The sequence below is a fragment of the Lonchura striata genome, chromosome 30 (assembly GCF_050655825.1).
Source record: "Lonchura striata isolate lonStrDom1 chromosome 30, ASM5065582v1, whole genome shotgun sequence".
NCBI classification, from domain to species: domain Eukaryota; kingdom Metazoa; phylum Chordata; class Aves; order Passeriformes; family Estrildidae; genus Lonchura; species Lonchura striata.
Genome location: NC_140732.1, coordinates 7,616,532 through 7,643,958, shown reverse-complemented (window position 1 = coordinate 7,643,958; position 27,427 = coordinate 7,616,532). Strand labels below are relative to the sequence as shown.

The following is a 27,427-nucleotide window of genomic DNA, read 5'->3' as shown; positions in this document are numbered from 1 at the left end:
GATCTGATTGGTGGAGACGCTTCCTCCCTGAGGGCACGGCCTGTCAATCACGAGCGCTCTGGCTGCTGATTGGGCGGCGCCGCGGGGCGCGCCGTTTGCCGGCGGGGAGGGGGAGGAGGGGCCGCCATGGAGTCCCCGGGGCCGGGAGCGGAGCGGCCCCGAACCGAACCCGGAACGGGCCCGGACACGGCCCGGAGCTGCCTGGAAATGGCCCCGGCGCGGCCCCTCCCAGTGACAATGTCCCCAGGGCCTCACAGTGAGTGTCCCCGGCCCCTCAGTGACAGCGTCCCCACATCCCCTCACAGGGTCCCCAGATCCCGTCACAATGTCCTGAAATTCCATCAAAATGTCTCCAAACCCCCTCAGGGACCCCAAATCACCTCACAGGGACCCCAGATCCCCTCAGGGACCCCAAAGTCACCTCAGTGTCCCCAGATCTCCTCAAAATGTCCCCAAATCCCCTCAGGGGTCCCCACATCCCCTCACAGGGTCCCCAGATCCCCTCACAATGTCCTGAAATTCCATCAAAATGTTCCCAAATCCCCTCAGGGGTCCCCACATCCCCTCACAGGGCCCCCAGATCCCGTCACAATGTCCTAAAATTCCATCAAAATGTCTCCAAACCCCCTCAGGGACCCCAAATCACCTCACAATGTCCTGAAATTCCATCAAAATGTCTCCAAATCCCCTCAGGGACCCCAAATCACCTCACAGGGACCCCAGATCCCCTCAGGGACCCCAAAGTCACCTCAGTGTCCCCAGATCTCCTCAAAATGTCCCCAGATCCCCTCAGGGACTCCAAATCACCTCACAGGGACCCCAGATCCCCTCACAATGTCCTGAAATTCCATCAAAATGTCTCCAAATCTCCTCAGAGACCCCAAATCCCCTCAGGGACCCCAAAATCACCTCAGGGACCCCAGATCCCCTCAAAACGTGCCCAGATTTTCTCATGGTGCTCCCAGATCCCCTCACAGGGACCAAAACTCCCCTCAAAATGTCCCCAAATCCCCTCAGGGACCCCAAAATCCCCTCAGGGACCCCAAATCCCCTCACAGGGACCAAAACTCCCCTCAAAATGTCCCCAAATCCTCTCAGGGTCCCCAGATCGCCTCAGGGACCCCAAATCCCCTCACAGGGACCCCAAATTCCATCAAAATATCCCCAAATCCCCTCAAAATGTCCCCAGATCCCATCAGGGACCCCAAATCACCTCATAGGGACCCCAGATCCCCTCAGGGACCCCAAAATCACCTCAGTGTCCCCAGATCTCCTTAAAATGTCCCCAAATCCCCTCACAGGGTCCCCAAATCCCCTCAGGGACCCCAAATCCACTCAAAATGTCCCCAGAGCCCCTCACAATGACCTCAAATTCCATCAAAGTGTCCCCAAATCTCCTCAAGGACCCCAATTTCTCCTCACAGACCCCAAATCCCCTCAAAATGTCCCCAAATCCCCTCACAATATCCTCAAATTCCATGAAAATGTCCCCAGATTCCCTCAGGGACCCCAAATCCTCTCAGTGTCCCCAGATTCCCTCAAGATATCCCTAAATTCCATCAAAATATCCCCAAATTCCATCAAAATGTCCCCAAATCTCCTCAGGGACCCCAATCCCCTCAGGGACCCCAAATCCACTCAAAATGTCCCCAGATCCCTTTTCCCACCCTTTTCCCTCCTTTCCCCCTTCATTTTCCATCTCTTTTCCCATTTTCCCCATCTTTTTCCTGCCCCTTTCCCATCATTTCTTCCCCATCCCCTTTTCCACCCCTTTCCCAATCCCGGCAGGAATTTTTCCCATCCCAGAAGGAAATTCCCCATTCCTGAAGGATTTTTTCCCCATTCCTGAAGGATTCTTCCCATTCCAGAAATAATTTCCCCATTCCTGAAGGAATTTTTCCCATTCCTGGTGGGAATTCTCCCAATCCTGGCAGGAATTTCCCCATTCCTGAAGGATTTTCCCCCATTCCTGAAGGATTTTCTGCTATTCCTGAAGGAAGTTTTCTAATCCTAAAAGGTATTTCCCATTCCTGAAGGATTTTTCCCAATCCTGCTCGGAATTTTCCCAATCCTGAAGGATTTTTTCCCACCCCAGCCCCACCTGGGCCTCCCAACCCCCAATTCCCACCCCCAGGACCATTCCCAGATCCCAAATCCCAACTTTTCCCTTTTTGGGCAGGAAAACCCCAATCAGCACCGGCAATCTCCCAAAAAAACCCCGGGAATTTGGGAATTTCCTGAGAACAAAAAGAGTCGGGAGAAGCTTGGGATGAGTCCTTTAAAATCCACGAAAACCTCGGGAATTTCTCCCGTTTCACAACAGACACAACGGCACCGAACGCTCCGAGAGGGGCGGGAAAACAGCGGGAAAAACGACGGAAAAACAACGGAAAAACAACAGGAAAACAGCGGAAAAGGGAACCACGGCCACAGGAAAACCTCGGGACAAATCCCAACCCCATTCCCGAGGGAAATCCGGGAGAAATTCCCACAAATCCACGCGGGAGCACGGCAAAAACGCTGGGAGGCGTGGTAGGAAAAATTCCCCAAAATTCCAGGGAATTCCTGCTTTTTTTTCTGGGAATTCCCCCCAAAAAATCCAAGAAAATTCCCTTCTTTCCTCTAGGAATTCCCAAAAAATCCAACAAAATTTCCTTTTATTCCTGCAATTCCCAAAAAACCCAAGGAAATTCCCTTTTTTTCCTGGAATTTGCAAAAAATCCAGTGAATTTCCTCTTATTTCAGGAATTCCGAAAAAAAAAACCAGATGGAATTCCTGCTTTTTTCTAGGAATTCCCCCAAAAATTTCAATAGAATTTCTACTTTTTCTTGGGAATTCCAAAAAATCCGATGGAATTCCCAGTTATTCCTTGGAATTCCCAAAAAATTAAAGGAAATAAAAAAAATAAATCCAAGGAAATTCCCTTTTTTTCCCAGGAATTCCCAAAAAAATGTCCACAAATTTCCCTCTTTTTCCTGAGAATTCCCAAAAAATCCAAGGAAAATCCAAGGAAATTACCAAAACTATCAGAGGAAATTCCCTTTTCTCCCAGAAATTAAAAAAAATAAAATAAAATAAAATAAAACCCAAAAACAAACAAAAAAAACCAAAACCTCCAAAAAAATTCCAGGCAGGCTGGCTGTGGAATTCCCGGAATTCCTGGAATTTGGGGCATCAGAATTCCAGAATTTTGAGAATTTCTGGGATTTTGGGCAGCTGAATTCCCGGAATTCTGGGAATTCCTGGAATTTGGGGCTGGGGCACATCCAGGGACACGAATCCAACACATCCGGGAACGCTCCGGGTCCTTTTCCTGCCAGGAATTCACTCCTGGAACATTCCAGAACTTTCCAGGATTTTGCTCTCCCGGAACATTCCAGAACTTTTTGACATTCCGGAAATTTTCACTCCCGGAACGTTCCAGAACTTTTTAATTCCTGGAACATTCCAGAACTTTTCTCTCTTGGAACATTCCAGAACTTCCCTGGAACATTCTAGAACTTTTCACTCCAGGATAATTCCATTACTTTCCTGGAAAATTCCAGAATTTTTCTCTCCGGGAACATTCCAGAATTTTTTTTTCTCCAGGAACATTCCGGAACTTTTTGACATTCCAGAACTTTTCACTCCTGGAACACTCCGGAATTTCCCTCTGGGTGCTGCTCCAGGAATTCCTCAGAATTTGAGGAATTTTCCTCGGGATTTGGGGAATTTTCCTCGGGATTTGGGGAATTTTCCTCGGGATTTGGGGAATTTTCCTCCTTTTCCATCCCTGCTCCCCTTTCCTGGCCTTCGGCCGCCGCAGCTCCCTCGGGATTTTCCAGATTTTCCTCGGAATTTTCCTCAGGATTTTCAGGATTTTCCTCAGGATCTGCTGAATTTCTGGGATTTTCCTCAGGATTTTCAGGATTTTCCTCGAGATTTTGGGGGTTTTTCATGGGATTTTCCAGATTTTCCGTGGGATTTTGGAGATTTTCCGTGGGATTTTCCAGATTTTCAGGGTTTTCTGTGGGATTTTCAGGATGTTCCTCTGGATTTGGAGGATTTTCCGTGGGATTTTCCAAATTTTGGGGATTTTCCGTGTTTTCTGTGAGATTTTCTGGATTTCCTGCTGGATTTTGGGAATTTCCTGTGGGATTTTCCAGGTGTTCTGTGAGATTTTCAGGATTTTGTGGATTTTCCGTAGGATTTTCCGGGTTTTCTGTGGGATTTTGGGGATTTTCCGCGTTTTCCGTGGGATTTTCCGGATTTTCCTCCCCTGCTCCTTCCCCTTCCTCGTGCTCCTCCTTTTCCTCGGGATCATCTGTGAAGGGATTTTCCCCCTGGAAAAGAGAGAAAAAAATTCCCCAAAGCCCCAAAAATTTCCCAAAAAAATTCCACAAAATCCCCCAAAAATTCCCCAAAAAAATTCCACAAAACCTCCCAAAAATTCCCAAAAAACCCCCTGAAAATTCCCAAAAACCCCCCAGAAAATTCCCCAAAAATTCCCAATCCCCACCGAAAACCTCCTAAAATTCCCAAAAAAAAGTGCGAAACCCCCAAAATTCCGAAAAACTTCCCAAAAACCCCCTCAAAATTCCAAAATATTCCCAAAAGCCCCCCGAAAATTCCCAAAACCCCCTCAACACTTCTGAAAATTCCCAAAAAAACCCCAAAAAATTCTCCAAAACCCCCAAAAATCCCCCCAAAAATCTCCCCAGATCCCCCAAAATTCCCCAAAATCCTCTGGAAACATCTGAAAATTCCCCAAGACCCCCCCAAACTTCTCAGAAATCCTTCCAAAACCCCCAAAAATTCAACAAAAACCAAAAAAATTCCCCAGAATTCCCCCCAAAACCCTGAAAATTCCCAAATTTTCCCAAAAAACCTCCAAAAATTCCCCAAAACTTCCTGAAAACCCCTGAAGATTCCAAAACATTCCCAAAAAAACCTCCAAAATCCCCTGAAAAACCCCCAAACACCTCAAAATTCCCAAAAAATTCCCCAAAACCCCCACAAATCCCTCCAAAACTTCCCCCGAACCCCTGAAAATTGCCAAAGATTCCCGAACATTCCCAAAAATTCCTGGAATTCCCAAAACCGCCCCCAAAACCTCCAAAAATTCCCATAGAACCCCGCAAAGTCCCCCCAAAATTCCCTAAAAGCCCCGAAAATTCCCCAAAAATCCCTCCAAAACTTCCCCAAACCCCTGAAAATTGCCAAAGATTCCCAAAAATTCCTGGAATTCCCAAAAAATTCCCAAAACCGCTCCCAAACCCTCCAAAAACTCCCATAAAACCCTGCAAAATCCTCCAAAAATTCCCAAAAAGCCCCGAAAATGCCCCAAAAATCCCTCCAAAACTTCCCCCAAACCCCTGAAAATTGCCAAAGATTCCCAAAAATTCCTGGAATTCCCAAAAAATTCCCAAAACCGCTCCCAAACCCTCCAAAAACTCCCATAAAACCCTGCAAAATCCTCCAAAAGCCCCGAAAATTCCCCAAAAAATCCCTCCAAACCTTCCCCCAAAGCCCTGGAAATTGCCAGGCAATCCTGGAATTCCCGGGATTCCCGGGATTCCCGGAATTCCGGGATGCGCACCCGCAGGAAGCGCTGCAGTTTGCTGCCGATGGTTTTGTTGTTGAGGATGCTCCGAGCCACCGCCAGCGACGCCCGCTTGGAATGTTCCAGCATGGCCTGGGAAACACGGAATCCTGGGAATGCCGGGAATTCTCCGGGAAAAACTCCTCGGGATTGCCGGGATTCTCCTGGGAATTCTCCGGGAAAACTCCTCCGGATTGCCGGGATTCTCCTGGGAATTCTCCGGGGAAAACTCCTCCGGATTCCGGGATTTTCCTGGGAAAACTCCTGGGAAAACTCCTCCGGATTCCGGCATTTTCCTGGGAATTCTCCTGGGAAAACTCCTCGGGATTGCCGGCATTTTCCTGGGAATTCTCCTGGGAAAACTCCTCCGGATTGCCGGGATTTTCCCGGGAATTCTCCTGGGAAAACTCCTCCGGATTGCCGGGATTTTCCCGGGAATTCTCCGGGGAAAACTCCTCCGGATTCCGGCATTTTCCCGGGAATTCTCCGGGGAAAACTCCTCCGGATTCCTGGGATTTTCCCGGGAATTCTCCTGGGAAAACTCCTCCGGATTGCCGGGATTTTCCCGGGAATTCTCCGGGGAAAACTCCTCCGGATTCCGGCATTTTCCCGGGAATTCTCCGGGGAAAACTCCTCAGGATTCCGGCATTTTCCCGGGAATTCTCCGGGGAAAACTCCTCGGGATTGCCGGGATTTTCCTGGGAATTCTCCGGGGAAAACTCCTCCGGATTCCAGGAATTCTCCTCAGAATTCTCCGGGGAAAACTCCTCCGGATTGCTGGGATTTTCCTGGGAATTCTCCGGGGAAAACTCCTCCGGATTCCAGGAATTCTCCTCAGAATTCTCCGGGGAAAACTCCTCAGGATTCCGGCATTTTCCTGGGAATTCTCCGGGGAAAACTCCTCAGGATTCCGGCATTTTCCTGGGAATTCTCCGGGGAAAACTCCTCAGGATTCCGGCATTTTCCTGGGAAAACTGCTCAGAACTCCAGGAATTCTCCTCAGAATTCTCCTGGGAAAACTCCTCAGAATTCCTGGGATTTGGGGCAGATCCCACCAGAATTCCCAGGATTTGGGTGGGATTCCGGGATTTGGGATGGATCCCATCAGAATTCCCGGGATTTGGGGCAGATCCCGTCAGAATTCCCAGGATTTGGGTGGGATTCCAGGATTTGGGGCAGATCCCAGCAGGATTCCCAGTATTTGGGGGGGATTCCGGGATCTGTGGCAGATCCCATCAGAATTCCCAGGATTTGGGGCAGATCCCATCGGAATTCCCGGGATTTGGGGCAGATTTCATTAGAATTCCCAGGATTTGGGTGGGATTCCCGGCATTCGGGTCAGATCCCACGGGAATTCCGGGATTTGGGGCAGATCCCATCAGAATTCCCAGGATTTGGGTGGGGTTGTGGGATTTGGGGCAGATCCCATTAGAATTCCCAGGATTTGGTGCGGATCCCATGGGAATTCCCGGGATTTGGGATGGATCCTATCATAATTCCCAGGATTTGGTGTGGATCCCATTGGAATTCCAGGATTTGGGCGGGATTCCTGGTATTTCGTGCGGATCCCACGGGAATTCCGGGATTTGGGTGGGATCCCACGGGAATTCCGGGATTTGGGTGGGATCCCACGGGAATTCCAGGATGTGGGTGGGATCCCAGGGGAATTCCGGGATTTGGGTGGGATCCCAGGGGAATTCCCAGGATTTGGGTGGGATCCCAGGGGAATTCCCGGGATGTGGGTGGGATCCCAGGGGAATTCCCGGATTTGGGTGGGATCCCAGGGGAATTCCAGGATGTGGGTGGGATCCCACGGGAATTCCAGGATGTGGGTGGGATCCCAGGGGAATTCTGGGATTTGGGTGGGATCCCAGGGAAATTCCCAGGATTTGGGTGGGATCCCAGGGGAATTCCGGGATTTGGGTGGGATCCCAGGGGAATTCTGGGATGTGGGTGGGATCCCATGGGAATTCCCGGGATGTGGGTGGGATCCCAGGGGAATTCCCGGTGTTTGGGTGGGATCCCAGGGGAATTCCGGGATGTGGGTCGGATCCCAGGGGAATTCCGGGATTGGGGTTGGATCCCACGGGAATTCCGGGATTCGGGTGGGATCCCATGGGAATTCCGGGATGTGGGTGGGATCCCATGGGAATTCCGGGATGTGGGTGGGATCCCAGGGGAATTCCCAGGATTTGGGTGGGATCCCATGGGAATTCCGGGATTTGGGTGGGATCCCAGGGGAATTCCGGGATGTGGGTGGGATCCCACGGGAATTCCGGGATTTGGGTGGGATCCCAGGGGAATTCCCGGTATTTGGGTGGGATCCCACGGGAATTCCGGGATTTGGGTGGTATCCCAGGGGAATTCCCGGTATTTGGGTGGGATCCCACGGGAATTCCCAGTATTTGGGTGGTATCCCAGGGGAATTCCGGGATGTGGGTGGGATCCCAGGGGAATTCCTGGGATTTGGGTGGGATCCCAGGGGAATTCCTGGGATTTGGGTGGGATCCCAGGGGAATTCCCGGTATTTGGGTGGTATCCCGGGGGAATTCCCGGGAATTCCGGGATGTGGCTCACCCGGCGGTTGTGGTTGTGCTCCGGGGAGCGCAGGTGCCGCTGGACGGCGCCGAAGTGCATCGGGAGCAGCAGGTCACAGGCGGAGCAGTGAGCCGCCTCCACCTTCCGCACGAAATGCTCCAGGCCCAGCTCTGGAAAACGGGAATGGGATCGGGAATGGGATCGGGAATGGGATCAGGTCACAGGCGGAGCAGTGAGCCGCCTCCACCTTCCGCACGAAATGCTCCAGGCCCAGCTCTGGAAAACGGGAATGGGAATGGGATCGGAATGGGATCGGGAATGGGATCAGGTCACAGGCAGAGCAGTGAGCCGCCTCCACCTTCCGCACAAAGTGCTCCAGGCCCAGCTCTGGAAAACGGGAATGGGAATGGGAATGGGAATGGGAATGGAAATGGGATCGGGAATCAGGGAATGGGATCGGGAATGGGATCGGGAATGGGAATGGGAATGGGAATGGGAATGGGAATGGGAATGGGAATGGGAATGGGATCGGGATCGGGAATGGGATCGGGAATGGGATCAGGGATGGGGAATGGGATCAGGAATGGGATCAAGGATGGGGAATGGGATCAGGAATGGGATCACGAATGGGATCGGGAATGGGAGCAGGAATGGGATCAGGAATGGGATCAGGATCGGGATCGGGATCAGGAATGGGATCGGGAATGGGATCAGGAATGGGATCAGGGATGGGGAATGGGATCAGGAATGGGATGAGGAATGGGATCAGGATCGGGATCGGGATCGGGATCGGGAATGGCCGATCCCTCTGGGCCATTCCAGAGCCGTTCCCGGGGTTCCCAGCCCTTCCCAGAATTCCGGGGTACCCTGGGTCAGGTCCTGCTCCCGCTGGATCTGCTGGATCACGGCGTTGATGTCCCGGATCCCGCGGCGCCGCTCCTCCGTCTTCCGCGTCTTGTTGGCCACATATTCCTGCAGGAATTCCAGGGGGTCATCCCAAAAATCCCCAATTCTCTGGCAGGGAATTCCCTGGGATCATCCCAAAAATCCCTGGGAATGGACCTGGAGAATCCCCAATTCTCCTGCAGGGAATTCCCTGGGATCATCCCAAAAATCCCTGGGAATGGGCCTGGAGAATCCCCAATTCTCCTGCAGGGAATTCCCTGGGATCAACTTCCCAAAAATCCCCAACCCACCTTGGGATCATCCCAAAAATCCCCAATTCCCCTGCAGGGAATTCCCTGGGATCAGCTTCCCAAAAATCCCCGGGAATGGGCCTGGAGAATCCCCAATTCTCCTGCAGGGAATTCCCTGGGATCATCCCAAAAATCCCCGGGAATGGACCTGGAGAATCCCCAATTCCTCCTGCAGGGAATTCCCTGGGATCATCCCAAAAATCCCCAACCCACCCTGGGATCATCCCAAAAATCCCCAATTCCCTGCAGGGAATTCCCTGGGATCTGAGAAAGGAGGGAAAAGAAAGAAGGAAAGGAAAAAGGATGGAAAAGGGAAAAGAAGGAAAAGGAGGGAAAGGAAAAAAAAGGAAAGGAGAAGAAAGGAAAAGTGGGAAAAGAAAAAGGAAAAGAGGAAATGAGGGAAAGGGAAAAGGGAGGAGAAGGAAGAGGAAAGAAAGGAAAGGAAAAACAGGGAAAGGGAAAAAGAGGGAAAAGGAAAAGGAAGAAAAGGAGAAAAAACAAGGAAAAGAGAAAATAAGGAAAAATCAGGGAAAGGAGAGAAAGAAAAAAGGGGGAAAGGGAAGAAGGGAGGAAGGGAGGAGAGGAAAAGCAGGAAAAGGAAAAAAGGAAAAAAGGAGAAAAAGCAGGAAAAGGAGAAAAAGGAGAGGAGGAGGAAGAGGAGGAAGAGGAGCGGAAAAGGAGAAGAAAACGAGAGGAGAAAAGAAGGAGAAAAAGAAGAGGAGGAAGAGGAGGGAAAGCAGAGGAAAAGGAGAAGAAAAGCTGGAAAAGGGCAGGAAAAACAGGAAAAGGAGGAGGAGGAGGAGCAGGAGGAGGAGGAGGAGGAGGAGGAAGAGGAGGAGGAGGAGGAGGAGGAGGAGGAAGGCACCTGCAGGAAGCGCGCTGTCCGCTGGGGCAGCACCGACTGGAACTGGGAAAAGGGAGAGGGAAAGCAGGAAAAGCAGGAACAGGAAAGGAGGAAGAGGAGGATGAAGATGATGAAGATGAAGATGAGGATGAGGAGGATGAGGCCGAAGGCACCTGCAGGAAGCGCGCCGTCTGCGCCGGCAGCCGCGTGCCCACGAACTGGAAATGGGAAAAGGGAGAGGAAAAGCAGGAAAAGCAGGAACAGGAAAGGAGGAGGAGGAGGAGGAAGATGATGAAGATGAAGATGAGGGTGAGGCCGAAGGCACCTGCAGGAAGCGCGCCGTCTGCGGGGGCAGCCGCGTGCCCACGAACTGGAAATGCTCCCGGTGGAATTTGCTCTCCAGGTGCTGCCGGATCTCGTCCTCGAAAAACGTCCGGAACTTGCACAGGGAGCAGACGAACTGGATCCTGGAAAAACCGGGAATGGCGGAATCAGGGAATCAGGGAATCAGGGAATGGCGGGAATCAGGGAATCAGGGAATCAGGGAACGGCGGGAATCAGGGAATCAGGGAATCAGGGAATCAGGGAATCAGGGAATCAGGGAATGACGGGAATCAGGGAATCAGGGAATCAGGGAATCAGGGAATGGCGGGAATCACGGAATCAGGGAATCAGGGAATCAGGGAATCAGGGAATCAGGGAATCAGGGAATGGCGGGAATCAGGGAATCAGGGAATGGCGGGAATCAGGGAATCAGGGAATGACGGGAATCAGGGAATCAGGGAATGGCGGAATCAGGGAATCAGGGAATCAGGGAATGAGGGAATCAGGGAATCAGGGAATCAGGGAATGAGGGAATGGCGGGAATCAGGGAATCAGGGAATCAGGGAATCAGGGAATGGCGGGAATCAGGGAATCAGGGAATCAGGGAATCAGGGAATGACGGAATCAGGGAATCAGGGAATCAGGGAATCAGGGAATCAGGGAATGAGGGAATGGCGGGAATCAGGGAATCAGGGAATCAGGGAATCAGGGAATGGCGGGAATCAGGGAATCAGGGAATCAGGGAATCAGGGAATGACGGAATCAGGGAATCAGGGAATCAGGGAATCAGGGAATCAGGGAATGACGGAATCAGGGAATCAGGGAATCAGGGAATCAGGGAATCAGGGAATCAGGGAATGGCGGGAATCAGGGAATCAGGGAATGGCGGGAATCAGGGAATCAGGGAATCAGGGAATCAGGGAATGGCGGGAATCAGGGAATCAGGGAATCAGGGAATCAGGGAACGGCGGGAATCAGGGAATCAGGGAATGGGAAACGCGGGAATCAGGGAATCAGGGAACGGCAGGAATGGCGGGAATCAGGGAATCAGGGAACGGCGGGAATCAGGGAATCAGGGAATGGCGGGAATGGCGGGAATCAGGGAATCAGGGAATGGGAAACGCGGGAATGGCGGGAATGGCGGGAATCAGGGAATCAGGGAATGACAGGAACGGGAAATACGGGAAACACGGGAAACACAGGAAACACGGGAATAACGGGAATCAGGGAATGGGAAACACGGGAATGGCAGGAATCAGGGAATGGGAAACACGGGAATGGCGGGAATCAGGGAATGGGAAACACGGGAAACACGGGAATCAGGGAATGGGAAACACGGGAAACATGGGAATCAGGGAATGGGAAACACAGGAAACACGGGAATAACGGGAAAGGGAAACACGGGAAACATGGGAATAACGGGAATCAGGGAATGGGAAACACGGGAAACACGGGAATAATGGGAATAACGGGAATGGGAAACACAGGAATGGCGGGAATGGCGGGAATCAGGGAATGGGAAACACAGGAATGGTGGGAAATGCGGGAATGAGAAACACGGGAAACACGGGAATAACGGGAATAAAGGGAATGGGAAACACGGGAAACACGGGAATAACGGGAATAAAGGGAATGGGAAATACGGGAAACACGGGAATAATGGGAATGGGAAACATGGGAATGGCGGGAGTGGCGGGAATGGGAAACACGGGAATAACGGGAATAATGGGAATCAGGGAATGGGAAACACGGGAATAACGGGAGTAATGGGAATAACGGGAAACACGGGAATAACGGAAACGTGGGATTAACAAAAAAAAAAATTAAAAACGGAAAAGATCTAAAAAATGGGAAATGTTCCCAAAAAAAGGGAAATATTCCCAGCAAAAGGGGAAATTCCCGGAATCCCAGGGTACCTCTCCACCATCCGGTCCCGGTGCCGCTTCTTCTGCCGATCCTGGGATTTCCTCCCGGCCGGGAGCCGCTGGGAAATCTGGGAATTCTCCTCGGGATGGCCCAGGGCACCTGGAAAACGGGAATGCCGGGAATTCCGGGAAGCTCGGAGGGGATCCAGCCCCAAATCCCAGAAATCCAACCTAAAATCCCAAAAAATCAGCCCAAAATCCCAGAAAATCCAACCTAAAATCCCAAAAAATCAGCCCAAAATCCCAGGGAATTCAAAATCCCAGGAAATCCAACCCAAAATCCCAAAAAATCAGCCCAAAATCCCAGGGAAACCAAACCAGAATCCCAGGGAATCAAAAATCCCAAGAAACCAATCCAAAATCCAAATAAATCAGCCCATTATCCCAGGAATCCAAAATTCCAGGAAATCCAACCCAAAATCCAAAAAAATCGGCCCAAAATCCCAGAAAATCCAGCCCAGAATCCCAGGAAATCCAAAATCCCAAGAAATCAATCCAAAAATCCCAGGAAATCCAAGGAAAATCCCAAGAAATGCAGCCCCAAATCCCAGGGAATTCAAACCAAAATCCCAGGGAATCCAAAATCCCAAGAAATCCAAGGAAAATCCCAAAAAAACCAGCCCCAAATCCTCCCCTGATCCCAAATTCCTGGAATTCCCTCCCCAAATTCCTGGAATTTCCTGGAATTCCCAACTCACCTTTCTCGGAATCTCTTCCCTCTTCATCCTCCCCTTCCTGAAAACCCAAAAATTCGGGAATTTCAAACCCCCTGGAATGAAATCCCGGGAATTTTTCTCCCTCAGGAATTTCCCATGGATTTGGGAATCCCAAAATTTTGGGGGATTTTCCCAAAGAAATCTCTCAGGGATGGGAATTTCATTGGAAAGGCTGGAATTCCCTGGAATTCCCAAATTTCCTGTGGAAAATTCCAATTCCAGCCCGTCCCCCCAGCAAAATCCTCCTGGAATTCCCCCAAAATTCCAGGATTTCCCACGCTCAGATCCCAAAATCCTGGAATTTCCCTCTTCCAAATCCACAAATTCCCGAATTTCCCTGCCTCAGATCCCAAAATTCCCGAATTTCCCTCCCCCAGATCCCAAAATTCCTGAATTTCCCTCCCCCAGATCCCAAAATTCCCGAATTTCCCTCACTCACCCCTCTGGATTCCTCCTTTTCTCCGGATTCTCCCTCCGTGCCTTCCTCTGGAACCAACAAAACCCCAAAAATTTGGGAATTTGGGATAAGTCCCGGGAATTTCAACCTGGAAATCCAAAATTCAACCCCAAAAACTGGGAATTTGGGAGAAATTCCAGGATTTTTAACCTGGAAATCCAAAATTCAGCCCCAAAAACTGGGAATTTGGGAGAAATTCCAGGATTTTTAACCTGGAAATCCAAAATTCAGCCCCAAAAATTGGGAATTTGGGAGAAATCCCAGGATTTTTAAACAGGAATTTTGGAATTCATCCCCAGAAATTGGGAATTTGGGCAATTCCTGGGATTTTTAACCAGAACTCATCCCAATAAATGTGGAATTTGGGGTCAATCCCAGGATCTTTGAACAGGAATTCCGGAACGGATCCCAATAAAAAATGGAATTTGGGCAATTCCTGGGATTTTTTTTGGAGTGGATCCCGGTAAAAGGTGGGATCTGGGCAATTCCAGGGATTTTTTTCTGAACGGATCCCGGTAAAAGGCAGGATTTGGGAATTCCAGGGATTTTTTTCGGAGCAGATCCCGGTAAAAGGCAGGATTTGGGAATTGCTGGGATTTTTTTCTGAAGGGATCCCAGTAAAAGGCGGGATTTGGGAATTGCTGGGATTTCTTTCGGAGCGGATCCCAGTAAAAGATGGGATTTGGGAATTCCAGGGATTTTTATCGGAACGGATCCCGGTAAAAGGCGGGATTTGGGAATTCCAGGGGTTTCTATTGGAGCGGATCCCAGTAAAAGGCGGGATCTGGGAATTCCAGGGATTTTTTTCTGAACGGATCCCAGTAAAAGGCGGGATCTGGGAATTCCAGGGATTTCTTTCGGAGCAGATCCCGGTAAAAGATGGGATCTGGGAATTGCTGGGATTTCTATTGGAGCGGATCCCGGTAAAAGGTGGGATTTGGGAATTCCAGGGATTTTTTTCGGAGCGGATCCCGGTAAAAGGCGGGATCTGGGAATTGCTGGGATTTTTATTGGAACAGATCCCAGTAAAAGGCGGGATTTGGGAATTCCAGGGGTTTCCATCGGAGCGGATCCCGGTAAAAGGCGGGATCTGGGAATTGCAGGGATTTCTATCGGAGCGGATCCGGTAAAAGGCGGGATCTGGGAATTGCTGGGATTTTTATTGGAACAGATCCCAGTAAAAGGCGGGATCTGGGAATTCCAGGGATTTCTTTCGGAGCGGATCCCAGTAAAAGGCGGGATCTGGGAATTCCAGGGATTTTTTTCAGAGTGGATCCCGGTAAAAGATGGGATTTGGGAATTCCAGGGGTTTCTTTCGGAGCGGATCCGGTAAAAGGCGGGATCTGGGAATTCCAGGGATTTCTATCGGAGCGGATCCCGGTAAAAGATGGGATTTGGGAATTCCAGGGGTTTCTATCAGAATGGATCCCAGTAAAAGGCGGGATCTGGGAATTCCAGGGATTTTTATCGGAGCGGATCCGGTAAAAGGCGGGATCTGGGAATTGCTGGGATTTTTATTGGAACAGATCCCAGTAAAAGGCGGGATCTGGGAATTCCAGGGATTTCTATCGGAGCGGATCCCGGTAAAAGGCGGGATCTGGGAATTGCTGACCGTTGTCGGAGCCGGAGCTGTCGGAGCCGTTCTCGTTCCGTTCCTCCCCCGGCTGCCGCCGCCGGCCCGGCCCCTCCCGGCGCGGCCGCTTCCGCTGCGGCTGCCGGGAAACGGGAAAGTTGGGAAAAATCGGGAAAAATCGGGAAAATCGGGGGAAATGGAGAGAAAATTGGGAGAAATCGGGGGAAATGGAGAGAAAATTGGGAGAAAATTGGGAAAAACAGGGGGAAATGGAGAGAAAATAGGGAGAAATCGGGGGAAATGGAGAGAAAATTGGGGAAAAATCAGGGGAAATGGAGAGAAAATAGGGAGAAAATCGGGAAAAACGGGGGAAATGGAGAGAAAATTGGGAGAAATCGGGGGAATTGAGAGAAAATTGGGAGAAAATTGGGAAAAACGGGGAAATGGGAGAAAATTGGGAAAAAATGGGAAAAACAGGGGGAAATGGAGAGAAAACTGGGGAAAAAATCAGGGGAAATGGAGAGAAAATAGGGAGAAATCGGAGGAATTGAGAGAAAACTGGGAAAAATCGGGGGAAATGGAGAGAAAATTGGGGGAAAAATGGGGGAAAATTGAGAGGAAACTGGGGGATAAATGGGGGGAAAGTTGGGGGAAACACATGGAAAAATTATGGAAAAGCCATGGAAAACTAATGGAAAACCATGGAAAAACCAGGAGAAAATAATGGAAAATCATGGGAAAAACATGGAAAAAAACCACAGAAAAACCATGGAAAGACCATGAAAACTCATGGAAAAACCATGGAAAAAACAGGAAAAAATAATGGAAAATCATGGGAAAACCACGGAAAACCATGAAAACTCATGGAAAACCATGGAAAAACCAGGAAAAAATGGAAAATCATGGGAAAACCACTGAAAACCATGGAAAAACCATGAAAACTCACGGAAAAACCATGAAAACTCATGGAGAACCATGGAAAAAGCATGAAAACTCATGGAAAACCCATGAAAACTCATGGAAAACCATGGAAAGACCATGAAAACTCATGGAAAAGCCATGAAAAAACCGTGAAAACTCATGGAAAAACCATGGAAACTCATGGAAAACCATGGAAAAAGCATGAAAACTCATGGAAAACCATGGAAAAAGCATGAAAACTCATGGAAAACCATGGAAAAAGCCATGAAAAACCATGGAAAAACCATGAAAACTCATGGAAAACCATGGAAACTCATGGAAAACCATGGAAAAAGCATGAAAACTCATGGAAAAAGCATGAAAACCATGGAAAACCATGGAAAAAGCCATGAAAAACCATGGAAAAACCATGAAAACTCATGGAAAACCATGGAAAAAGCATGAAAACTCATGGAAAACCATGGAAAAACCATGGAAACTCATGGAAAACCATGGAAAAACCATGAAATCTCATGGAAAAAGCATGAAAACCATGGAAAAACCACAGAAAAACCATGAAAAACCACCGAACAACCATGAAAAACCATGGTAAAACCATGGAAACTCATGGAGAACCATGGAAACTAATGGAAACTCCTGGAAAAGCATGGAAACTAATGGAAACTCATGGAAAAGCATGGAAACTCATGGAAAACCATGGAAAAACCATGAAAACTCACGGAAAAAACCATGGAAACTCATGGAAAACCATGGAAAACCATGGTAAAACCATGAAAACTCATGGAAAAACCATGGAAACTAATGGAAACTCATGGAAAAACCATGAAAACTCACGGAAAAACCATGGAAACTCTTAGAAAACCATGGAAACTCATGGAAAAACCATGGAAACTCATGGCAAACCACGGAAAGGCCATGAAAACTCATGTAAACTCATGAAAACTCATGGCAAACCATGGAAACTCATGGAAACTCCTGGAAACTCCTGGAAACTCATGGAAAACCCATGGAAACTCATGAAAACTCATGGAAAACCATGGAAACTCATGGAAAAACCATGGAAACTCATGGAAAACCATGGAAACTCATGGAAACTCCTGGAAAACCATGGAAACTCATGGAAAACCATGGAAACCCATGGAAAACCATGGAAACTCATGGAAAACCATGGAAACCCATGGAAAACCATGGAAACTCATGGAAACTCCTGGAAACTCCTGGAAACTCCTGGAAGCGCGTTGGGAGAAGAGCGGAGCGCGCGGCGGCCGCCGCAGCGCCGCGACTCACCCGCGGCTCGGCGTCCCAGGCCCGGCCGCCCCGGCGCGGGCGCTTCAGGCCGCGGCCGCCGAAGGCGCGGCCGGCGCCCGCCTCGGGCCCGGCGCCGCGCGCCAGCAGCGACGGGAGGCGCCGGCCCGGCCCGGCCCGGCCGCCGCGCCCCGGCAACGCCGGCAACGCCGGCAACGGCCGCTCCCGGCCCCAGCCCCGCGCGCCGAAACCTTCCCGGAACTTGGCCGGGAATCGCTGCTCCCGCGGCGGCGGCGGCCGGCCGTAGAAGTCGCCGGCGTCGGGCTCGGATTCGCCGGGATAATCGTTGGGATAGTCGTTGGGATAGTCGTTGGGATAATCGGGATAATCGTTGGGATAATCAGGATAATTGTTGGGATAATCAGGATAATCGTTGGGATAATCGTTGGGATAATCGTTGGGATAATCAGGATAATCGCCGGGATAATCGCCGGGATAGTCGAAGGCAGCCCGGTACGGATCCCGGTCGTTCACGCGGGAGTCGCCGTAGGATTCGTAGGGATCGTACCTGACGGGGAAAATTCGGGAATTTTGGGGTTTTCCAAGGGGGAAAGGGAGCAGTGCAGGGAGGGAGAGGGTTTTTTTTTTTTGGGAATTCCCAAAAAATGGTTTCAAGGGGTTGGGGATTTCTAAGAAAAAGGGTCTGGGGGATTGGGATCCACTTTATTCCCAAATAATGGGTCCCGGGAGTTGGGGAGCACCTTCTCCAGCCCTTTTCCCAAATTTTCCAGCCCTATTCCCATTCCCCATCCTTTTTTCCCACATTTTCCATCCCTTTCCCCATTCCCCATCCCTCCTTGTTCCCCAGGATCCCCAAGCAGCCCTGGAACCCCAAATCCCAAATTCTGGATTTTTCAGGATAATCTTCCATTCCCAATCCCCAATTCCCAATCCCAGTCCCACATTCCCAATTTCCACCTGTCTCGTGCAGCTCCGTAGCCCCAGCCCGGCCCCGGCATCCCTTCGGCCTCGGGCTGGCCACCAGCTCCCACATTCCCAATCCCATTCCCAATCCCTGAATCCCATTCCCACATTCCCAATCCCCCATTCCCAAACCCCAATCCCCCATTCCCAAATTGCCATTCCCACCTGTTGGGCGCAGCTCCGTACCCGGGTCCCTCCTCGGGCTCGCTCCGGCCGCCGGCTCCCCCATTCCCAAATTCCCAAATTCCCATTCCCAATCCCCATTCCCAAATTCCCAAATTCCCAAATTCCCATTCCCAATCCCCATTCCCAATCCCCATTCCCAAATTCCCAAATTCCCATTCCCAATCCCCATTCCCAAATTGCCATTCCCACCTGTCGGGCGCAGCTCCGTACCCGGGTCCCGCCTCGGGCTCGCTCCGGCCGCCGGCTCCCCCATTCCAAATTCCCAAATTCCCAGATTCCCATTCCCAATCCCCCATTCCCAAATTCCCAGATTCCCAGATTCCCATTCCCAGATTCCCAAATTCCCAAATTCCCAAATTGCCATTGCAGCTCCGTACCCGGGTCCCGCCTCGGGCTCGCTCCGGCCGCCGGCTCCCGGCTCCTGCCGCTGCTTCCCGGCGCCGGCGCCGCCCTCGGGGGCCGCGTCGGGCTCGGAGCCGCCCAAATCCCAGGAATTGGCGGCGCCGAAGCCGAAGGCCCCGGAGCTCTCCTGGCCGTAGCCGTAGCCGTAGCCATAGCCCTCGTAGCCTGGCGGAGGGAATTCGGGAATTCGGGAACCCCGGAGTCACCGGGAATTCAGGAATTCGGGAGTCACCGGGAATTCCCTACTGGGATTCACCAGGAATTCACCAGGAGTCACTGGGAATTCAGGAGTCAGCGGGAATTCAGGAATTCGGGAGTCACTGGGAATTCAGGAACTCCGGAGTCACTGGGAATTCCCTACTGGGATTCACCAGGAATTCACTGGGATTCACTGGGAATTCAGGAATTCCGGATTCAACGGGAATTCCCTACTGGGATTCACCAGGAATTCACTGGGAATTCAGGAATTCAGGAGTCAGCGGGAATTCAGGAACTCCGGAGTCACCGGGAATTCCCTACTGGGATTCACCAGGAATTCACTGGGATTCACTGGGAATTCAGGAATTCCGGATTCACTGGGAATTCCCTACTGGGATTCACCAGGAATTCACTGGGATTCACCGGGAATTCATTGGGATTCACTGGGAATTCAAGAATTCCGGATTCAACGGGAATTCCCTACTGGGATTCACCAGGAATTCACCGGGATTCACCGGGAATTCCCTACTGGGATTCACCAGGAATTCACTGGGATTCACTGGGAATTCCCTACTGGGATTCACCAGGAATTCACCAGGAGTCACTGGGAATTCAGGAATTTGGGAGTCACCAGGAATTCAGGAATTTGGGAGTCACCAGGAATTCCCTACTGGGATTCACCAGGAATTCACCAGGAGTCACTGGGAATTCAGGAATTTGGAAGTCACCAGGAATTCAGGAATTTGGGAGTCACCAGAAATTCAGGAATTCAGGATTCACCAGGAATTCCCTACTGGGATTCACCAGGAATTCACCGGGATTCACCGGGAATTCAGGAATTTGGGATTCACCGGGAATTCAGGAATTTGGGATTCACCGGGATTTACTGGGACTCACCAGGAATCCCCTACCAGAATTCACTGGGAATTCCCTACCGAGATTCACTGGGATTAACTGGGAATTCCCTAACTGGATTCACTGGGATTCACTGGAAATTCCCTACCGGGACTCACTGGGAATTTGGGATTTACCAGGAATTTACTGGGAATTTGAGATTCACAGGAATTTACCAGGAATTTGGAACTTACTGGGATTTACCAGGAATTTGGGATTCACCAGGAATTCTGGAGAGCTCTGGAATTCACTAAGAATTATCGGGATTTACTGGGATTCACTGGGAATTTGGGATTCAGTGGAAATTTGGGAGTGTCCTGGGATTTACCAGGAATTTGGGAATTCAGGATTTACTGGGATTCACTGGGAATTCAGGAGAGATCTGGGATTTACCAGGAATTCCAGAGAATACCAGGATTTTCTGGTAGTTTGGGATTTACTGGGAATTTGGGGTCGTTTCCAGTTAGTTCCTATGGATTTTGGGATCATTCCCATGGAATTTGGGGTCATTCCCACAAGATCTGGGGTCATTCCCACAGGATTTGGGGTCATTCCCATGGAATTTGGGATCACTCCCATGGAATTTGGGATCACTCCCATGGAATTTGGGGTCATTCCCACGAAATTTGGGGTAATTCCCACAAGATCTGGGGTCATTCCCACAGGATTTGGGGTCATTCCCATGGAATTTGGGATCACTCCCATGGAATTTGGGGTCATTCCCATGGAATCTGAGATCATTTCCATGGAATTTGGGGTCATTCCCATGGAATCTGAGATCATTTCCATGGAATTTGGGGTCATTCCCATGGAATTTGGGGTAATTCCCATGGAATTTGGGGTAATTCCCATGGAATTTGGGGTCATTCCCACGAAATCTGAGATCATTTCCATGGAATTTGGGGTCATTCCCATGGAATTTGGGGTCATTCCCATGGAATTTGGGATCACTCCCACGGAATGGCCGAAGGGATCCCAACAATCCCCTCATCTGGAACTCGGAGCCGTTTCCCCGTTCCAAAAATGCCGATTTTTTGTCGGATCCGGTGGGAATTTGGGACTAAAACTTGGGAAAGGAGAGGTGGGAGCTTCCCGAGGGCGCGGGCCGGGATCCAGGGATGGATCCAGGGGGATCCAGGGCAGGGAATTCCGCACTTGCCTCTGCTCGAGCCCGAATTCCAATCTCCGTACCCTGAAAAACAGGAAAATCCCCGTTAGGCTCCCAAAATCCCCCAAATTCCCCCCAAATCCGCCGGGAATCGGCCCCAGGAGCCCCAAATCCCAAATTTCCATCCAAGCCGGGAAGAATTCCCAACCCTGGGGATTTGGGGATTGTCAGGAAAGGGAAAATCCTGCTGAGAATTTGGGGGGAAATCGGGGAAAGGGGGGAAAGATTGGGGAAAATTGGGAAATAATTGGAAAAATTGGGAAAGAATGGGAAAAGATGGGGAAAACCAGGGGAAAATGGAAAGAATGGGAAAAAAATAGGAGAAAATTGGGAAAAATTGGGAGAAAAATGGGAAAAATTGAGAAAGAATTGGGAAAAATGGGGGGAAATGGGAAAGAATGGGAAAAAATGAGGAAAAAAAGAAAAAATGTGAAAAAAAACTGGGGACAATGGGAAAAAATGGGGAAAAATGGGGAAAAACGGGGGAAATGGGGATAACTGAGAAAGAATTTGGAAAAATAGGGCAAAAAATAAGAAGAAAGGGGGAAATGGGAAAGAACAGGAAAAAAATGGGGGAAAATGGGGAAAAGCAAGAAAAAAATGTGGAAAAATGAAAAAAAAATGTGGAAAAGTGGGAGAAAAATGGGAAAAAAACGGGAATTGGATCCGTTCCTGCTGTTCCTGGCTGCCCTCATTCCCCAGAGGAATTTCAGCCCTAATTAGCGGCTCCTCATTAGCACAACAGCCCAATTAAGGGCTTTGGGTGCCTCGGGGTGGGAATTTTCCTGGAATATATTGGGAATCGCTGCCCAAGTCGCTGGGTGTGTTCCAGGTGAGGCGAGGCCGCTGCAGGAACCGGGAACGGGGCGGAAATCATGGAAAAATGGGGAAAAAATGGGAATAAAAGGGCTCGGGTGGGGATGGAAGCGGGAATTCCCGGGGCCGGTAGCAGCGAACGGGGATGGACCGGGCGCAAATCCCGGGAATTTGGGATCACATCCCGGGAATTTGGGAATTCCTGAGGTGGCGAAGGGGGCTGGATGGGAGCAAATCCTGGGAATTTGGGATCATATCCCGGGAATTTCAGAATTCCGGGGATGTTGAATGGGGCTGCAGCGGGAGCAAATCCCGGGAATTTGGGATCACATCCCGGGAATTTGGGATCACATCCCGGGAATTTGGGAATTCCCAGATCCCGCAGCGGGATCGGGAGACGCAAACGGGGCTGGAACAAATCCCAATTTGGGGATCAAACCCCCCGGGAATGAGGATCAAACCCCCGGGAATGGGGATCAAACCCCCGGAAACGGGGATCAAACCCCCCCCGGGAATGGGGATCAAACCCCCCCGAATGGGGATCAAACCCCCGGGAATGGGGATCAAACCCCCGGGAATGGGGATCAAACCCCCGGGAATGGGGATCAAACCCCCCCCAATGGGGATCAAACCCCCCCGAATGGGGATCAAACCCCCGGGAATGGGGATCAAACCCCCGGGAATGGGGATCAAACCCCCCCCGGGAATGGGGATCAAACCCCCCCCCGGGAATAGGGATCAAACCCCCGGGAATGGGGATCAAACCCCCGGGAATGGGGATCAAACCCCCCCCGGGAATGGGGATCAAACCCCCGGGAATGGGGCTCGGGGCTCTCCCGCTGCTCCCGGGGGCTCCGGCCGAGCCCTCCGGGACCCCCCGGGACCCTCAGGAACGTCCTCGGTCCCGGTGTCCCCCCGGAGTCCCTCGGGGACCCCAGGGAGACCTCAGGGACCCCAGAGACACCTCGGGGATCCCAGAGACACCTCAGGGACCCCTCAGGGACCCCAGAGACACCTCAAGGAGCCCAGAGACCCCAGAGACACCTCAGGGATCCCAGGGACTCCTCAGGGACCCCAGAGACAAATCAGGGACCTCTCAGGGACCCCTCAGGGACCCCAGGGACTCCTCAGGGACTCCTCAGGGACCCCAGGGACACCTCAGGGACACCAGAGACACCCCAGGGACCCCGTTGAGCCCCCATGATTCCCGCCCCTCACGGACCCGCCGCCCCTCACGGTTCCCGCGGCCCCTCCCGAGCCGGGCCGGCCCCGCCGCCCGCAGCGCCGCGGTGCCGGTGCCGGTGGCGGTGCCGGTGCCGGTGCCGGTGGCGGTGCCGGTGCCGGTGCCGGTGCCGCCCCCCCTCACCGTAGCTCATGATGGCGGCGCCTCCTCCCCTTTCCCGGGCGGTAACGGCGCCGCGCCGGCCCCGCCCCCAGACGCTGATTGGCCGCGCCGCTCCGCCTCCCCCGCGCTGATTGGTCCGCGCGGCTCGCGCCTCCCATTGGCCTCCGGCCGCCGTCGTTCATCGCGCTCTCCGCGCTGCGATTGGTTGGAATGAAAGTCTGCTTGATGAGGAGGCGTGGCCTCAGCAGCTCTGCTCTCCCATTGGCCGGCTGCGCCCAGTGAGGACCTATCGCGTGAGGGACGCCCTTTGCCACGCCCCCTCGCCGCAGCGCCGGCTGCTATTGGCTGTCTCTGATGAGGCCACGCCCCCCGCGGAGGTGCGGTGTCACCTGGGGTCACGTGCTGGTCACGTGCCGCGCGCAGCTCGTGCAGGTCACGTGGGGGACGCGGGGCCCGCGCTGGGGTCACGTGATGGGGGAGCGGCACCAAAATCCAAAAAAAATCCCAAAAAAAATCCCCAAAAAACCCCCCAAAATCCCCAAAACAACCCAAAACTCCTCAAATCCCTGTCCCCAAAAATCCCCCAAATCCCTGTCCCCAAAAATCCCCAAAAAATCCCCAAAACAACCCAAAAATCCTCAAATCCCTGTCCCCAAAAATCCCCCAAATCCCCAAAACAACCCAAAACTCCTCAAATCCCTGTCCCCAAAAATCCCTGTCCCCAAAAAATCCCCCAAAATAACCCAAAAATCCCCAAATCCCTGTCCCCAAAAATCCCCAAATCCCTGTCCCCAAAATCCCCAAAACAACCCAAAAATCCTCAAAGCCCTGTCCCCAAAAATCCCCAAAAAAAAATCCCCCCAAAAAATCCCCAAGAATCCACAAATCCCAAATCCCAGAATCCAAAATGTGTCCCCCCAAATCCCAAATCCTGATCCCAAATCCCTGTCCCCCAAAAATCCCCAAATCCCAGGATCTGTCCCCAAATCCCAGATCCCAAATCCCAAACTCTCAAATCCCAAATCCCAGGATTCAAACCCATCCCTGACCCCTCCCCTCCTTCAATCCTCCCTGCAATTCCCCAAATTTCCCTGGATTTCCCCCCAAATTTCCCTGAAATTTTCCCAAATTTCCCCAAAATTCCCCTGGATTCCCTCTAATCCTCCCGGATTTCCCCAGATTTCCCCCAAATTTCCTCCAATTTCCCTGGAATTCCCCCAATTTTCCCTGGATTCTCCCAAATTTCCCCTGAATTTCCCCGAAACTTCCCTGGAATTCCCAAAAATCCCCCTGGATTTCCCCCCCAAATTTCCCTCAAATTTTCCCAAATTTCCCCGGAACTTCCCCAAATTTCCCAGGAATTGGTTCCCCCAAGTCCACCTGAATTTCCCTAATTTCCCTGGAATTCCCCCAAATTTCCCTGGATTCTCCCAAATTTCCCTGGATTTCCCTGGATTTCCCTGGAACTTCCCCGAATTTCCCAGGAATTTCCCCAAATTTCCCTGGAATTCCCCCTAATTTCCCCAAATTTCCCTGGATTCTCCCAAATTTCCCCCAAATTTCCCAGGAATTCCCCCAAGTCCTCCTGAATTTCCCAAATTTCCCTGGAATTCCCCCAAATTTCCCCTGATTTCCCTGGAACTTCACCAAATTTCCCCCAAATTTTCCCAACTTCCCCTGGAATTCCCCAAATCGCGCATTCCAGGCATCCAGAGGCTCCGTTTTTCCCGGGAATTCATCTCCAGAAGAATTTAATCCATCGTTGCCCAGCCCCGGGTACAGGAACCGCCGGAAACGTCCCGAAAAACGTGGAAATAAAATTTAAAAAAAAAAAAAAAAAGGGAAAAAAAAAAAACCCCAAAATATTTCTCCGTTAAAATTCCTTCCGAAATCCGGAAGTTTCGGGATTCCCAAATAAAAATGGATTTTTTTTTTTTTCCCTTGGCTTTCTACACGAATCTAGAGTTTAAAAAAGTCGGGATGAGGGGGGAAAAACGGGAATAAAACCGAGAACGACAGGAAAAAAAACAAACAAAAAATGGGAATTTGGGGGGAAAAACGGAGCCGAATCCTCCCGGAATTTTGGGGATTCCCACGGGATTTCCCGGCTCCGCCGCCGGGGGAATTTTGGGAATCGGCGGCGGGAGGAGCGGGGAGAATCCCGCGGGATTCGCTTGGGAAAAATGGGAATTTTGGGAACATGCAACCCCGGAACTGAGGCAATTCCGACATCTACGGGGCCACTAAAAAAACAAACCAAAAAAAATAAAAACGGGGAAAAAACCAAAAAAAACCGGGAATTTACAGCTCGGCGAGGGTCCAAATGTACAAAATCCACAGCGCTTCCCCCCGGGAATTCCGGGAATTCCGGGAATTCCCTCCCCGAGGCGCCGCCACGGCGCCGCCGGTTCTTTGGGATACAAAATTTGGGATTTTCCTTCTTCCTGCCGCCGGGAGCGGGGCTGGGAATTGCCGGGGGATCCCGCGGCGGTTTTCGGGATGCGGGAATTCCGGGAAGCGGCTCAGGGCGCGCCGGGCAGCGCCGGCGGCTCCGGGGGCGCCTGGCTCCGGCACGGATCCGCCGCGGAGAAACTCATGTCCAGGATGTGGCGCTGCAGGTGCCGCAGCCACTCCTCCTGGATGGACAGCGGGCCCCGGAACTGCACCTCGCAGAACCTGCAACCGCGCAATTCCCGGAGTCGGCAGGAATTCCCGCATTTCGGACGGAATTCCGGGGATTTGGGAGGAATTCCGGGGATTTGGGAGGAATTCCCGGGGTTTCAGACGGAATTCCCGAGATTTCAGACGGAATTCCCGGGATTCGGGAGGAATTCCCGAGATTTCAGACGGAATTCCTGGGATTTGGGAGGAATTCCCAGGATTCGGGAGGAATTCCCGGGATTCGGGAGGAATTCCCGGGGTTTCGGATGGAATTCCCGGGGTTTCAGACGGAATTCCCGAGATTTCAGACGGAATTCCCGGGATTCGGACGGAATTCCCAAGATTTCAGACGGAATTCCCAGGATTCGGGAGGAATTCCCGAGATTTCAGACGGAATTCCTGGGATTTGGGAGGAATTCCCGGGATTCGGGAGGAATTCCCGGGATTCGGGAGGAATTCCCGGGGTTTCGGACGGAATTCCCGGGATTCGGACGGAATTCCCAAGATTTCAGACGGAATTCCCGGGATTTGGGAGGAATTCCCAAGATTTCAGACGGAATTTCCGAATTTCAGACAGAATTCCCGAGATTTCAGACGGAATTCCCAGATTTCAGACAGAATTCCTGGATTTCAGATGGAATTCCAGGGATTTCAGATGCAATTCCTGGGATTTCAGACAGAATTCCGGGGATTTCAGATGGAATTCCTGGGATTTCAGATTGAATTCCCAGGATTTCAGATGGAATTCCAGGAATTCAGATGGAATTCCCAGGATTTCAGACGGAATTCCCAGGATTCGGGAGGAAATCCCCAATTTTGGGAGGAATTCCCCCAATTTCAGCAGGAATTCCTGGGATTTCAGACAGAATTCCAGGAACTCAGATGGAATTCCAGGGATTTCAGCAGGAATTCCAGGGATTCGGGAGGAAATCCCCAAATTCGGGAGGAACTCCCCCCAATTTCATCAAGAATTTCCCTATTTTGGGAGGAATTCCCCAATTTTGGGATGAATTCCCCCAATTTCGTCAGGAATTTCCATATTTTGGGAGGAATTCCCCAATTTCGGGAGGAATTCCCTGATGTTGGGAGGAATTCCCAGATTTCGGCTGGAATTCCCAGATTTGGGGGGGAAATTCCCCAATTTCAGGAGGACTTCCCTGTTTTTGGGAGGAATACCTCCTGATTTCAGCAGGAATTCCCAAAATTCAGGAGGAATTCCCCAATTTTGGAAGGAATTCCCCAATTTTGGGAGGAATTCCCTGATTTCGGGAGGAATTCCGCCTGATTTCAACAAGAATTCCCGGATTTTGGGGATTGGGAATGATGGAAACGGGGCTGGGGTGGGGGGAGGGAAATGGGGAAAAACCCCAAGAAAATGGGATGGGGGAAGAAGGAAATGGGGGAAAATGAGGGAAAGCTGGGAAATTCCAAAAAATGGGATGGGAGAGAAGG

At 51.2% G+C, this 27,427-nt stretch overlaps 2 protein-coding genes and 1 long non-coding RNA gene across 5 annotated transcripts in view; 1 reads left to right on the top strand and 2 right to left on the bottom strand.

The window, feature by feature from the left end:
• The first annotated feature begins 23 nt into the window (after positions 1–23).
• Positions 24–2,361, top strand: LOC146764982 (uncharacterized). The gene is made up of 2 exons (XR_014950472.1): positions 24–256; positions 2,180–2,361. It is a non-coding gene; the product is annotated as an uncharacterized LOC146764982 (long non-coding RNA).
• AKAP8L (A-kinase anchoring protein 8 like) lies at positions 2,265–23,522 on the bottom strand. Of its 3 annotated transcripts, XM_085563220.1 has the most exons (14): positions 23,336–23,522; positions 21,145–21,177; positions 18,880–19,058; positions 18,681–18,712; positions 17,364–17,889; positions 15,195–15,294; positions 13,565–13,611; positions 13,108–13,144; positions 12,401–12,509; positions 10,486–10,627; positions 8,987–9,092; positions 8,160–8,290; positions 5,580–5,675; positions 2,265–4,323 (listed from the first exon to the last, which is right to left on the bottom strand). In XM_085563220.1, exons 1-14 carry the CDS (start codon positions 23,343–23,345, stop codon positions 3,625–3,627), a joined length of 2,247 nt encoding a protein of 748 aa, XP_085419346.1. In that variant the 5' UTR covers positions 23,346–23,522; the 3' UTR covers positions 2,265–3,624. The 3 variants fall into 3 exon arrangements, with proteins under 3 accessions (XP_085419346.1, XP_085419347.1, XP_085419348.1); XM_085563221.1 differs by lacking the exon at positions 18,681–18,712 and having other exon boundaries at positions 18,869–19,058; XM_085563222.1 differs by lacking the exons at positions 18,880–19,058; positions 21,145–21,177; positions 23,336–23,522 and having other exon boundaries at positions 18,702–18,802.
• A 1,526-nt stretch (positions 23,523–25,048) lies between these two features.
• WIZ (WIZ zinc finger) overlaps positions 25,049–27,427 on the bottom strand; it is a 44,051-nt gene continuing 41,672 nt past the window's right edge. The window contains exon 12 of the mRNA XM_085563130.1: positions 25,049–25,990. Within this exon, the coding sequence (XP_085419256.1) occupies positions 25,837–25,990 (154 nt within the window). The 3' untranslated portion in view covers positions 25,049–25,836. The remainder of the gene's footprint in view (positions 25,991–27,427) is intronic.

What these genes read in the sequence shown, in the direction of transcription:
- AKAP8L (XM_085563220.1), bottom strand. An exon ending in AAAAGGAGGAATCCAGAGGG is followed by an intron (nt 13,145 to 13,564) that starts GTGAGTGAGGGA and finishes TTGGGTTTTCAG; the next exon opens with GAAGGGGAGGATGAAGAGGG. An exon ending in AACTGCAGCGCTTCCTGCGG is followed by an intron (nt 4,324 to 5,579) that starts GTGCGCATCCCG and finishes TCTCTTTTCCAG; the next exon opens with GGGGAAAATCCCTTCACAGA.